The sequence below is a fragment of the Cololabis saira genome, chromosome 8, assembly GCF_033807715.1.
Source record: "Cololabis saira isolate AMF1-May2022 chromosome 8, fColSai1.1, whole genome shotgun sequence".
In the NCBI taxonomy this organism is placed as follows: Eukaryota; Metazoa; Chordata; class Actinopteri; order Beloniformes; family Belonidae; genus Cololabis; species Cololabis saira.
In genome coordinates this window covers 27,854,149-27,866,267 of record NC_084594.1, presented here as the reverse complement: position 1 = coordinate 27,866,267, position 12,119 = coordinate 27,854,149, and the positions used below count along the sequence as shown (strand labels likewise).

The window sequence follows — 12,119 nt, the reverse complement described above, 5'->3', positions numbered from 1 at the left end:
TACATTAATAGGCAGGGAGACTAAGGATAAGGAGACTGAGTTGTCGGGTTGTGTTTCTCTCCATCTATGACATGCGCTGATGTATTTAGCGGCTTCTAAAGAACTTTCCTTTTTTTCTCCAATTAAATGTTGGATTTTGTCCTGATCTGGAAGAGAATCAAAATCCTGGACTTGTTGTTCACAGGAAGTGTTGTTCTGCTTCCAGCTGTCTGTGTGGACAGAGCCGACACAGCCGGTCCTCTCTGGGCTGCCAGGTCTGCCTGTGTCGACCCGTCTCTATGGCCAAGCTGTGATCACTGAGTCTGTACATGGTCAAAGTCTTTCTGAGTGTCTGATCAGTCACGCTGGTCAGATAGGTCGCCATTGTATATTTTCTTTTTAGAGCCAAATAGAATTGCAGTTTGCTTTGCTCTCTCTCTCTCTCTCTCTCTCTCTCTCTCTCTCTCTCTCTCTCTCTCTCTCTCTCTCTCTCTCTCTCTCTCTCTCTCTCTCTCTCTCTCAGTAATTTGCTGACATTAGCCTAACCCTCAGCTACTTCATCAGCAGGATATGCCCTCCATGTGAATATATTACCCTTTTTAACAAAGGTGACCACAGTGAAGTTTCAAAGCAGAGAGCACCACTTGTGATTTTCAAAATTCACTGCCACACTGTTAGTATGGATATATGTGAAGTAAGGCGTAGGTATATCACAGCTGGATCCTGATGTTTTATTATGATTATTTAATACTTTCAAGTTTGACTGACATAGACCCAGATTAGTTCAATCATTAGTTTTTTTTTTTTACACGCAGCTTTTAATCTTTGGTTGATATTTGAAGATTTTCCTGGGGGACAGATGTCTGACATTAGTGCAAACTTCTCCTCTGAAACAGCGGTTCAGCATGAATGAGATAACAAGTGTTTGTGTGATTCCCCACTAACTTTGGCTTGTCAGCTTGAGCAAAATGAGCAAGGAATGATTCACTAAGAACATCACAACATCATCTGCATATCCTTTTTTTTATGACACCACAGCTGCCTGGCTCCCAGAAGCTTTATTGCCAAGTGCTGTTACCAACTGCTCCCAGAGGAGATCCTGACCTGGCCGTTTCTTTCCACTCGGCATCCTTGCCATCCTTCACGCAAATCTCGTCCAACTCCGTGAACAACTCGTGGGACACGTGTTCAGCGTCGTCCTCTGTGCCCAGGATGAACTGGACCCGCTGGGACGGCGTGTCTGATGAGGTGAGAGGATGTGCAGGAGGAAGAATGGGTGAATGAAAATAACACACACATCTTTATACACTCACAGACAGCTTCTTTTTTGTCCTCTGATGCCTTAAAAAAAAAAAAAACACAGACACAACCCACACTTTCGCACAACTCTACAGACAATCCAACATGCTGACTGGTTCCTGCTCTTTTTTTTAGTTAATTAGTAGCTTGTCAATTTTAGCCTGGAGTGCTGTGTGTGTATGTGCATGTGGGAAAAACCCACAGTATCGACAGGTTCTGTTTAACAACCACTACCCTCTCTCTGGGAGGTCGGGCCTGTGCAAGTAAGCATCCGATTATTGGTTTTTGCTCATTCAGACAGATGAAAGAGTGTAAAAGTAAAAAAAAAAAAAAAAAAAAAAAAAAAAAAAAAATATATATATATATATATATATATATATATATATATATATATATATGTATACGGTATATATAAGAAAATATTTAGTGTGTGTACTTGTGCGTGTAGTACCATGATTGTATTCAGGTGTCTCACTTCCCTCGCTCTGTTGTGTTGCGATACTTCCTGCTCTCCTGTCTCTTTTACGGTGCCGGGATCCATGGCTCTTGTGGTGACGATGGCTCTGCCGGGGCATCCGAACCCCCACAAACAGAGTCCTGTGTCCTAAAGAGAGACAACAAATGAGATTTTACTTTGATCAGTTCCTAGTGTATTCATGCCTGTACCAACAGATTTACAAAGGGGTGTGCACTTGAACTGTGTTTATAAACCTCAATCCTCATAAAACTTTAAGCATATGCACGGGCCTCAGTTTTACTCCCATTTGTTATCCCTTCTCTCTATGTGTATGAATGAAAAAGCAACAGCTTTGCATGGAGAAGATCATGAAAGGGACAAACAGATCAAGCCTGGCATGGGGACATTAAAATAAGAAGACTTTGAAAGTTTTAAGTAGTGCAATCTACAAAATTTTAAATAAAAAAAAAAACATTTGTGCATGTTTTTTTCATGCACATCATTTATGAATCTGGCTCCTTGCTTCAGGATAGTTTGGGAATAATCCTTCCAACAGACAAAAAAGAAACAGAAGAATGCTAACCATCAAACTCCTCTGTCTCAAACACATTTAAAATTCTAAGTAAAAGTAGTAAAATACTGTAGTCTGTTGAATCACTCTTGAACTTGAGGTCTTGAACTTGATTTGAGTTTCTTTGACCAAATGATCATTAAAAAGAGCATTAGAGAACTCAGTAGAAAAACATGAAGACTTATAAATCCCTGAAGTATATAAAGGATTCAGTCACTGCACTTTTGAGGAATACAAAAGAGCAGCAATTAATTTGTTGTAGGTAATTCTTTATGAATAATACTAATCTAATGGCGCTTTTCCACTAGTACCTACTCAGCGCGCCCCGGCTCGGGACGGCTCGGGACGGCTCGGGACGGCTCGTCACGCCTCGTACCGCTTTGTCCTCGTTTGTTTTTCCACAGCCAGGTGAGAAGTGGGCGGGTTGGGGTGAAGCTGCTGTGACGTACTCGATTGCGCAACCCCTTTGTTTGTGTCGGCGCTGATGAGAAAATCAGCTGGAGCCGCGAGCGGCTGAGAGTAAAACAGAGCTCCTGGTGGATCTGATCGTTCCTTACCGCCCGTCTACATCCCTTTTTAATTCTCTCCTCAGCCACCAGGTTTATGAACATCTGCACCTCAGAGTTGGATCACCAAACAGACGTTTGCGCTGTATAATAAAATCGCAGCGAGTCACTCTTGTGCTGATTCCCGCTTCCTGATTCAAACGTCTGACGGCCCCGCCCCCCGACCAATCAGTGGGTGGTGACGTCAGATCCAGGGCCGACTCAGCACGCTTAGAACCTCGACAGCCTCGGTACAGAAAAAGTACCTACACGGCACGGCTCCACCCGCCTCGGCCCGTAGTGGAGAAGCACAAGACGGGGGCGTGGCGAGTAGAGGCGCGCTGAGTAGGTACTAGTGGAAAAGGGCCATAATTTAAAAGAGGCTTCCTCTAGTGCCAGGCCTCTCTGAACTGTTTCTATAATACAGTTATTAGATTCATTGGATCTTGAACTATTTTCATAGCTTAGTGGCAGGAAATAAAACAACTTTGGAATTAGCGCTTTTATTAATAGTGGTTTAAATCTAAAAAAAAAGAAAGAAAAGGAAAAGGAGATCAAATATCCAATGTTCTGATAACTTTTGTAAATGTGGATGCCACTTACCTTCTAGCTCCTCCTTCTCATAGTGAATGTTCATCCCTGAGCTGGTCCCTCCCTGGTCTACCACCACCTCCTCATCTGGCCTCTAATCAACAATGAAAAGATGCAAATAGACTCATTGATAAAGTTGTTGTTTGCACCTGTGATTTTTGCTGCAGACGACAAAAGCACCTGCTTTGTCTTAAAAAGGTGCTTTTGTTTGAATGTTGGAACTCTGAAAAAGCTAAACGTGTTCAATCATGTCCATCCCCCCATTTGTGCATGAAAGAAAACATTAGAGGTCAATATATCCGGAAGTGTCCCTTTAAGGAGAATCTACTAACAATGTGACCAAGCTGCTATCACCCAAACTGGCACAACCTTTTCAATAAGTAGCATCAAATTCTAGACAATCTATTTACAGGCCGTCTGGTATGAATGCAGATAAAAGGACAGGCGGGCTCACACACACATACACACATACACCCACACATACACACACAAGAGGAAAACAGTGTGAGTCAGTTGGAGAATGTAGACTCCGCTATCTGTGGTAAATCAGCTCAAATTAACAGAGTGCTACATCCATCAGAAGGGCATCTGTTGGCAAGCTGCTGCAGAAAGTTGCTGCTGGTGATTTTTCTATCCTCTTGGCAAGAATTTCCCAAAGAAGAGTTGTGTTTGCTCACATGCAGCGGTGGCTGCTGATCACAGTCATGTATATACGCTGTCATGATGTGGGCACATTGCTGCAGGAGCGTCAACAACAATACTGGAACCAGTAAATGTTGGATTTCTAATAACCTCACATATAAAGAATGCAGATATGTAAGCCATAAAGCCAGCTTTTCTCAGTGGATGCACACATCCACACGTGTACATGAAAACTGTGTTTATAAAAGAATGTGAAGAGGTCAATACAAAAGCATCATTTTGAACACTGTCCAAACTTTTTCCAATTTGGGGTTTCATTTAACATTTCAAATGCGCCCATCCTTTGTATTTTGTGGTTTTATTCTCTTTCCATGACTGACAATTCCATTATCTATTCTATTCTACGTATATGGCTATTTTGTCTCGGAGTCATTCTTCTGCCTAATATTGGATGTGATTGCTGGTTTTTTTCTTGATGGAAGTGTGGTATACAGTATGTGTATATATATATATATATATATATATATATGTATATATAGTGGTGTGCACAAACACTAATTACTACTATACAATTAATATATTAGCATATTAGCAATTAATATATTAAAGCAAACTTTAAGAGTGTTTTGTTTATTCATCAAAAAGAAAACACTGATGGTTTCCTCTCCACAGGCTGAAGCGTTTCTGTGTGAAGTTTACATTCTTCACTTGCTTGTGCTGGTTTTGTTTTTGTTATCCGGTTTCCTTCCACAGTCCAGAAGCATACACGTTAGGTTAACTGGCAAGTCTATTGTCCCAAGAGTGACTGTGTGAGCAACTGTGCTAACATGGTTCTCTGTCCCCCTGTGGCTCTGCAATGGACTGGTGACCTGTCTATAGTGTCCTGCACTTAGCCTGGTGACAGTTGGGATGAGCTCCAGTCGACCCCTGAATAGTGCTGAAGTGAGCACTCAAAATGAATGAATGAGTGAATGAATGGAAATTATTCACACCCCTGCTGATGACACACTGCTTGTTGATTCATGTGTTGATTTGTGTCTCCAACTTAAGTGTAGCACACCGTTGGTTAAGTGGAAGCACTATAAGTAACTGGAAACAGAGGCCTGACAGAGGAAATGTCTGTATGTAATCTATCAACCTGCGAGACAATTGTATCACAGCACAAATAAATAACATTTCTATTTAGAGATGTTAGAACCTTACACATTTCAACCTTCAATGGAGCAATCTCTTACCAGACCTTTACAGTAGAGTGGCCAAAAAGCACAGTCCTCATCAAATGTCACATGACCAACTGCTAATGGAAAAGTTGTATTCATAAAACGATACAATGGACATACGATATAGTCAAAATGTCCATAAACATTGAGAGAGGAAACCAGGCACCGAACGTAAGCTCATTAATATCCCATTAATAACACCTCTATAACCAAAGGTGGAGCTGTCACTATTGTTCTGATGTTATTCCTGTCGCAGAGAGAGAAAAACAGAGGGACGGAGCCAGAAAAATTAAGGGGAATGCAGAGTGAAAACCTGGTCACCCAACAAGAGTCCCTAGAAGGTCTGAAAACCGCTGTCCACAGAAGTTCTCAAAGAAAATTAGTCTTGAATGGTTCTCCAAATTAAAAAAAAAAAAAAAAAAGTGTGCAACTTAAATGTGAATATGCAATTAGGTTTTTTTTCTTTCAACTTTTAATTAACAGGCACAAACAGACAGAAAATTTTATTTATCCCAAGCTGGGAAATTGTAGTGTAGCATTACACACAGTGACAGTGGACAACATATAAGACTAAGTAACTATAAGAAAAGACTGTACAAAATGTACAAAATAAAATATCAAGATATAATAAAATAAAATAAAGTAGCAAGCAGTATAGTAAAATGAACCTCTGAGAACATGATATGATCAGGAGATGGAATGCAGCATTGTAGTCCATCAGAGAATCATTGATCAGATAAATACAATATTTATCAATGCAAAATGATGAAGATGTTAGTTGTTTTAAAATTGTGCAATTTTTCAGGAGGACTAAGAAAATCACATTGCATGATGCCAAGGGTGGAGACCAGTGTTGGATGTGTGTGCCCTTCGAGCCCTAAGACGGCAACAGATGAGAAACTGTCATGCCAGCCTGATCAATATGGCCATATGGGCTCAGAATTACAGTACAGACCAAACGTTTGGACACACTTCCCCATTTGTTTGAATGAGAAGGTGTTTCCAAACTTTTGGTCTGTTCTGTACCTTGGAAAATCACCGTAACTGAGCACAGTCTGGCACTGCACCCTGAAACACATCCTGGTACTGTGCTGCACAAGAATGAAGCCATACAAGCTGATACCTCTGATGGAACTGTATGGGACTGTATAAAGGCCCGCGTATGTGTGACTTGCATGTGTGGTTTGAGTGGTCATTTGAGGAGGTTAATACCAGGTGACATTCTGCATAATTTACAACAACATGGCTTCGTAGACACAGGAGTGGGTGTGCTTGACTATCTCTGTGCAATCTGGCTCTGTTTTCTAATGAAAATGTATGCTGTATCATGAAATGGAAAATCAGACGACAACCACCTGCTTCTGACCAGTCCAAAATCCTGAATTCGGCAAAAATGGACACTGATTCCCCTAGCAAAAACATTTAGTCAGATTGAAATTCACCTGTTTACAGCAGCAGGAAAGTAAGTCATTATAATGTACAGGCACAAGCCCCAGAACCTTAGTCATATTTTTAATTACATACAAAACCTTCAGATATTGTTCAAATCACTCTGTAACATCACGTGTAACCCAGGTTCACTCTCAAACATACATAATATGTGATCCTTCATCACAGCATTGCTGGTGAATTAGGGCCTCGATGCATCATGTGTCTTTGGTCTGAGGCTGCAGGCAGTTAGCTGCATTAGAACCGGAGCTTTAGCAAACAATTGGACACACAGCAACATAGAATAGATGAAAGATCGACTCTAAAAGCCCTCTGTCCCAGAAAAGATTTGTAGAGTATCAGATCAATTTAAATGCATCTGGTACACACACATACAAACAGAAGAGATATGAAAACATTTTCGACCGCAAAACCATTCAGTGACAATAACAACAAAGTGAGATAAGTCGCGTTTCAACTACAGGTGTCAAAACATGAAGGAATAAAACCTTCATTTACAGCATCCTCTGTGACAAATATCAGAATATGTCATATGCATTCAGGGCTTACTCCATCCTTTTATTCCATCCATACTCTTCATAACATAGCAGAACTCCCAAGCCACAGTCGTCCTAGTCACAGGTCAGTAACAACACCCTCATAAGGGCAAATTCATGCATGCATGTGTTGTTTTAACAAGTTAATGGTTCTCTGTCATTCACATCTCACCTCCCTTGTGTCACATTAAGTACCTCAGCTAATTAAAAGCTCACATGGCAGTTCAGCTTTGTTTGCTCTTTGTAGGTGAACAAATCTGTGCCCCAAAGACACGCACATGTGAGTGATTTTCCACTGACAAGGAAAACCATTTTTTGTTTGAGTCTGTTCCTGTCACCTAGAAACCATGTCCTCCGTTTCCTGGCTTCTCCTCGGGAGGAGGGCTCTGGTGACTCAATTACTTAATCATTTTCCACAAAGATTACGCAGCAAAAATTGATTTCTATGAAAGTTTCAAAGAAGGTTTTGTTCCAAGACAATTTGAGGACCATCTTGATGGTTTTGAGAAATCAAGTCAATAACATTTTTCTTACCACAATGGCAAATACACTTTTGCTTAAAGAAAGAATATTTTGACCAGATTCATGACTATTAGGCTTATTTCTAGAAAGGTCCATGCAGAGTAGCTCTCCTGTGCCACAGAGTTAGCCCACTGCTCCACCCATCATGGCTGTATGCCCTTGGGTCTTGTCCTTAAAAAGCATATCAGTGGTAACCAGCAGTGGGATAACCATCCAGGGGCAACCTCGTTGCTGGAAAAAAAAAACAGCATAATACTGCGTATGTTTAGGCTCATGCCTGCTATCACTTATGCATGGGGTTTGTTTCCAGTTTCAAAGTACTATATGTCATAACTTAAAAAAAAAAAAAAAAAAAAACCCCAACAACTACAGGTTCTTTCAAACATTTCCCAGCATGCCAATTCACTGGTATTGGCTGTTATGACTCATCAAACACAAAAAGTGGAAGAATCCCTCAGGTTGTCTGTGGGTTTAAATGACACTCCCGTTTCACCTCTGGTGAAGACCCCAACCTCAAAAAAAAAAAAATCTACTACTCTGCTTAAAATTATAACGTTAGTTTCTTGAAAATGGCTCAGACACAGAAATGGCCAAGATATAAAGGGGAAGATACTGCAACATAGAAAGGTGTGCTTGGCAAGACTGGTTAAGGACATTCCATCCATCCATTATCTATACCCGCTTTATCCTTTTGCAGGGTCACGGGGGTCTGCTGGAGCCTATCCCAGCTATTTTCAGGCGAGAGGCAGGGGCCACACCCTGGACAGGTCGCCAGTCCATCACAGGGCCACATATACAGACAAACAACCAGACACTGGTTAAGGACATTACTTCAAATACATCTCTGAGAGCACCATCATACTTTACCAAATTCAAGCATTTAGCATTGGTAAAATAAATTGCCTAAATCAGGCTTGTTGCAGAGGCACATAACATGGCAAATTAACTGGCTATAATCAGCTTTTTGTCCTCTAAATATTGTCCTCTGAATGTTGACAAAGCAGAGAGCTCAGAATTCCTAATTTTTGGCAGAATGAGTGTTCTCATTTATTACAATAATAACATTCAGCTGCTATGACGTGTATCACTTTTATTCAAGTCGACTCGAGTCGAGTTTATGTTTGTAGCCAGAATGTTTTTGTGGCCTGATCCTCCACTTTGTTTTCTTGCAACCGTTTGCTATTTGCAGAGAAATCTCAAGTGCATCAGTGTGCTTTCACTAGACACATGCACATGCACACATTCACTGTCTTTAGATGTCTTCACCTTGAGATAACATGAGAGCATAATAACTTGAGAAACATATCACTCAAGTAAGGTTTATCTTTCATAGTGCATCATACATTGATGGAGTTGTAATTATTTAATTTGCCCCTCAGTTTATTCCAAAATACCAATTTCTAATAATCTCTTTCTTAACTTGTTTCAACTTTATAGGTTTTATAATGCATATAACATGTTCAGTGATTTGGTTCAAGAATCTATACGTACTGTATTAAAGAGAAATTGATTAGATTTGTTTGGATCATACTGCAGAAACCTTGCATGGGCTTTACATAAACTTTGAAGACCCTCGTCACCTCCTTTAGAAGTTTTCAATCATATAATTTAAGCATGTTTCAATCAAATTGATGTTGATTACAGCAAGCAGAAAACCTTTCACTGTACTTAGGAGTACTTGAGCCTCATGTTAAGACAGAGGGAATGTATGTGTCTTTTAACATTTTATCCATAGCCTTTACTGACAAATGCATCATATTTATTACATACGTTTCTGAGACAGCTGCACAACTCATATTATTTAAAAAAATCAAAACAAATGTGGTATTTAAGAAAAGTACAAATTTGTAAAGAATGTTATAAAATCTATGAATTGCAAATATGTCAAATATGGTAAAAAGATATATATATATAAAAAAATTGAAAAATTATATCTTTCAATTTGCATTTAAAGAACTAATGAAAATTTGAAATTCAAAAATAACAACATTTCTATAGTTTTTGTATGTATGGATTTATAGGAACAATAAAAAATTATCATCTTGGCTAATTATTGATAATGATCAATGCATAACCCATATCTGTTTGATGCCTGGGTGAGTTCTTGGACGTCAACAAATATTCATGTGATGATGAGCCTCGACATGTAAAAGCCAAAACTGGAGCTGTATCTCACCAACATTTTAAAGCTTCAGAGATCCAAAACAAACTTTTCAATGACTGTTGATGTAGCGAAGTGAAAAACATTTTTGTTCTACTAAAGTAGAGCAGCAATGATTTGGATCTCAGTGTTCCTACTGAGCGGGACAATCAATGTGTCGTATCAAAATGTCCTCTCTCTCCTCTCTCTCTCTCTCTCTCTCTCTCTCTCTCTCTCTCTCTCTCTCTCTCTCTCTCTCTCTCTCTCTCATGCAACATTGTTCTCCCACTGCATTTGCTGGCATCAAATAAGCTGCAGCTTATAGCTCCAAAGAAAGGGGGAAGTTGCTTTCATGAGCATGTATTGTTTTTCAAGTAAACTCATTAAGGGAGTGAACGCCAACTACAATGAAGAGAACAGCCTTGCAAGACCCTGAATGGCAAATTCATCAAATTCAGCACCATAGCTTTGAAGTTTTTTGAGAAGTCTGTAATTTCCCTCTCTTATCATGACCTGGTCCCCTCAAACGAGACACTTGTTGAATTATTTTTTTAAGAAAAGCCTGCATCACCACTGTTTATTTTGCCTTTCTATGTTGCCTTCTATTACATTTGTCCAAAGAAATATTGCCCTGTTTCCTTTTTTAAAAAGCTTAACTCTCCATCTCTGAAGCATCCCGAACTGACAGCAGCGACACTGATCCTGACTCTTACAAGTGGGCCCTTCGTTTATGCCTGAGAGGCGAGACTGGCACTTGGGCCACGTCAGCTGCTGCTGCTGGTGCTGCTGCAGCCCCTAACAGTGTTACAGCATCACCAGTACACTATATAAACACATGTGACACAGCTTCACCCAGGGAAGGCTTAAACCTGAGTGACTGGAAGGAAGAAGTGATGGGGACAGGAGAAAGCTGGATTGTATTAAGAGTGGGGGGGTGTTTGATAGCTTCATCCCACGGGTAGCATGAGTCATGCACACCTTATTCAATGCCACACGTTAAATTCTGCCTCCCAACAGCTCTCGCTCTCTAATTGTTTTTTTTTTACTACAAGTTCTACTGCAGCCTTAGACGGCTTTGTGGATAGCAGACTGTTACATGTTCAGTATGCCTAAACTGCAGGCTTTCATGGCGCACAACATGTTGTCATTTCACACTGGATAAAAGAAATGAACAAAAAAGAAAACATTTAGATCTACATTTGGGTGATGTGATTCAGCCATATAAATCAGAGGATATTTTATCATATCAAGTTAACAAAATGTCCTCTACATACTGTATACTGATGCGTGAAGGTTTGTGGACCCATTGGGATATGGGCCACCAAATGTATTCATGTCAAGCTTCAAAAGAGTTTCACACAGGCTGTAAGAGGAAAATCAGTATGTGCGTAATTTCATTGTGGAACATCCATCCATCACGGGGGGTCACGGGGGTCTGCTGAAGCCTATCCCAGCTCATTACAGGCGAGACGTCGTGGAACAAACAAGGGAAATATTTAAAAATGAAAACTGGCTTAAAAAAGTGTTATTCATGCTTATCAGGCTGGAACAGCTTACCAACACATATCTGAAGAGTTTAAACTCTCGTCTATAACAAGGTTGAGTATAAATGGAGGAAATTCAAGCCCATTGTTATCGCCCAGGAGTGTCCCTCTAATACACAGAGATCAAAACGTGCCGAGAAGGAACTCAGTATGACGCTTACAAACCTAAAGATCTGTTTTATAAAGGTTAAAGCTGACGTTTGTGAGTACACCAGGAATCAGGAATAACAATGCTGCTTTTCATAAAGAACATTTGTTTTTGTTTTTTATTTCTTATCTGTCAGAAGTTTACTAAAGATCACAAAGCAGAATCCTGCTGGGATAAATGATGTGAAAATTAAAAGGTTTTGCATTATTAAGAAGTATCATGCTATCATGAGAATAAACAACACTGCACTTAAAAATCAGAACCTTATCTCAAACATGGTCTTGGTGGAACCATAATTTGGGCTTTTTTGAGCCAGAACAAATTACTATCACTGAACTCACATGAAGTCTGATACACTGTATTTTGAAAAAAAACGTAATAAAACAGGACATCCGTCCATGAAGTGACCCTCAACAGAAAGCAGTCATGCAGCAAGACAATGACCCAAAGCACACAGTTTTTTTTTTCCAAGGAAG

The 12,119-nt window shown here is 40.0% G+C and overlaps 1 protein-coding gene across 2 annotated transcripts in view; it reads right to left on the bottom strand.

Moving 5' to 3' along the window:
* The window catches only part of slc4a8 (solute carrier family 4 member 8), a 34,876-nt gene that overhangs the window by 20,417 nt on the left and 2,340 nt on the right, over positions 1-12,119 (bottom strand). For both annotated transcript variants that reach the window (XM_061727547.1, XM_061727548.1), the window contains exons 2-4: positions 3,455-3,536; positions 1,730-1,882; positions 1,084-1,219 (exon numbers count right to left, since the gene is read on the bottom strand). In XM_061727547.1, the coding sequence (XP_061583531.1) occupies positions 1,084-1,219; positions 1,730-1,882; positions 3,455-3,536 (371 nt within the window). The remainder of the gene's footprint in view (positions 1-1,083; positions 1,220-1,729; positions 1,883-3,454; positions 3,537-12,119) is intronic.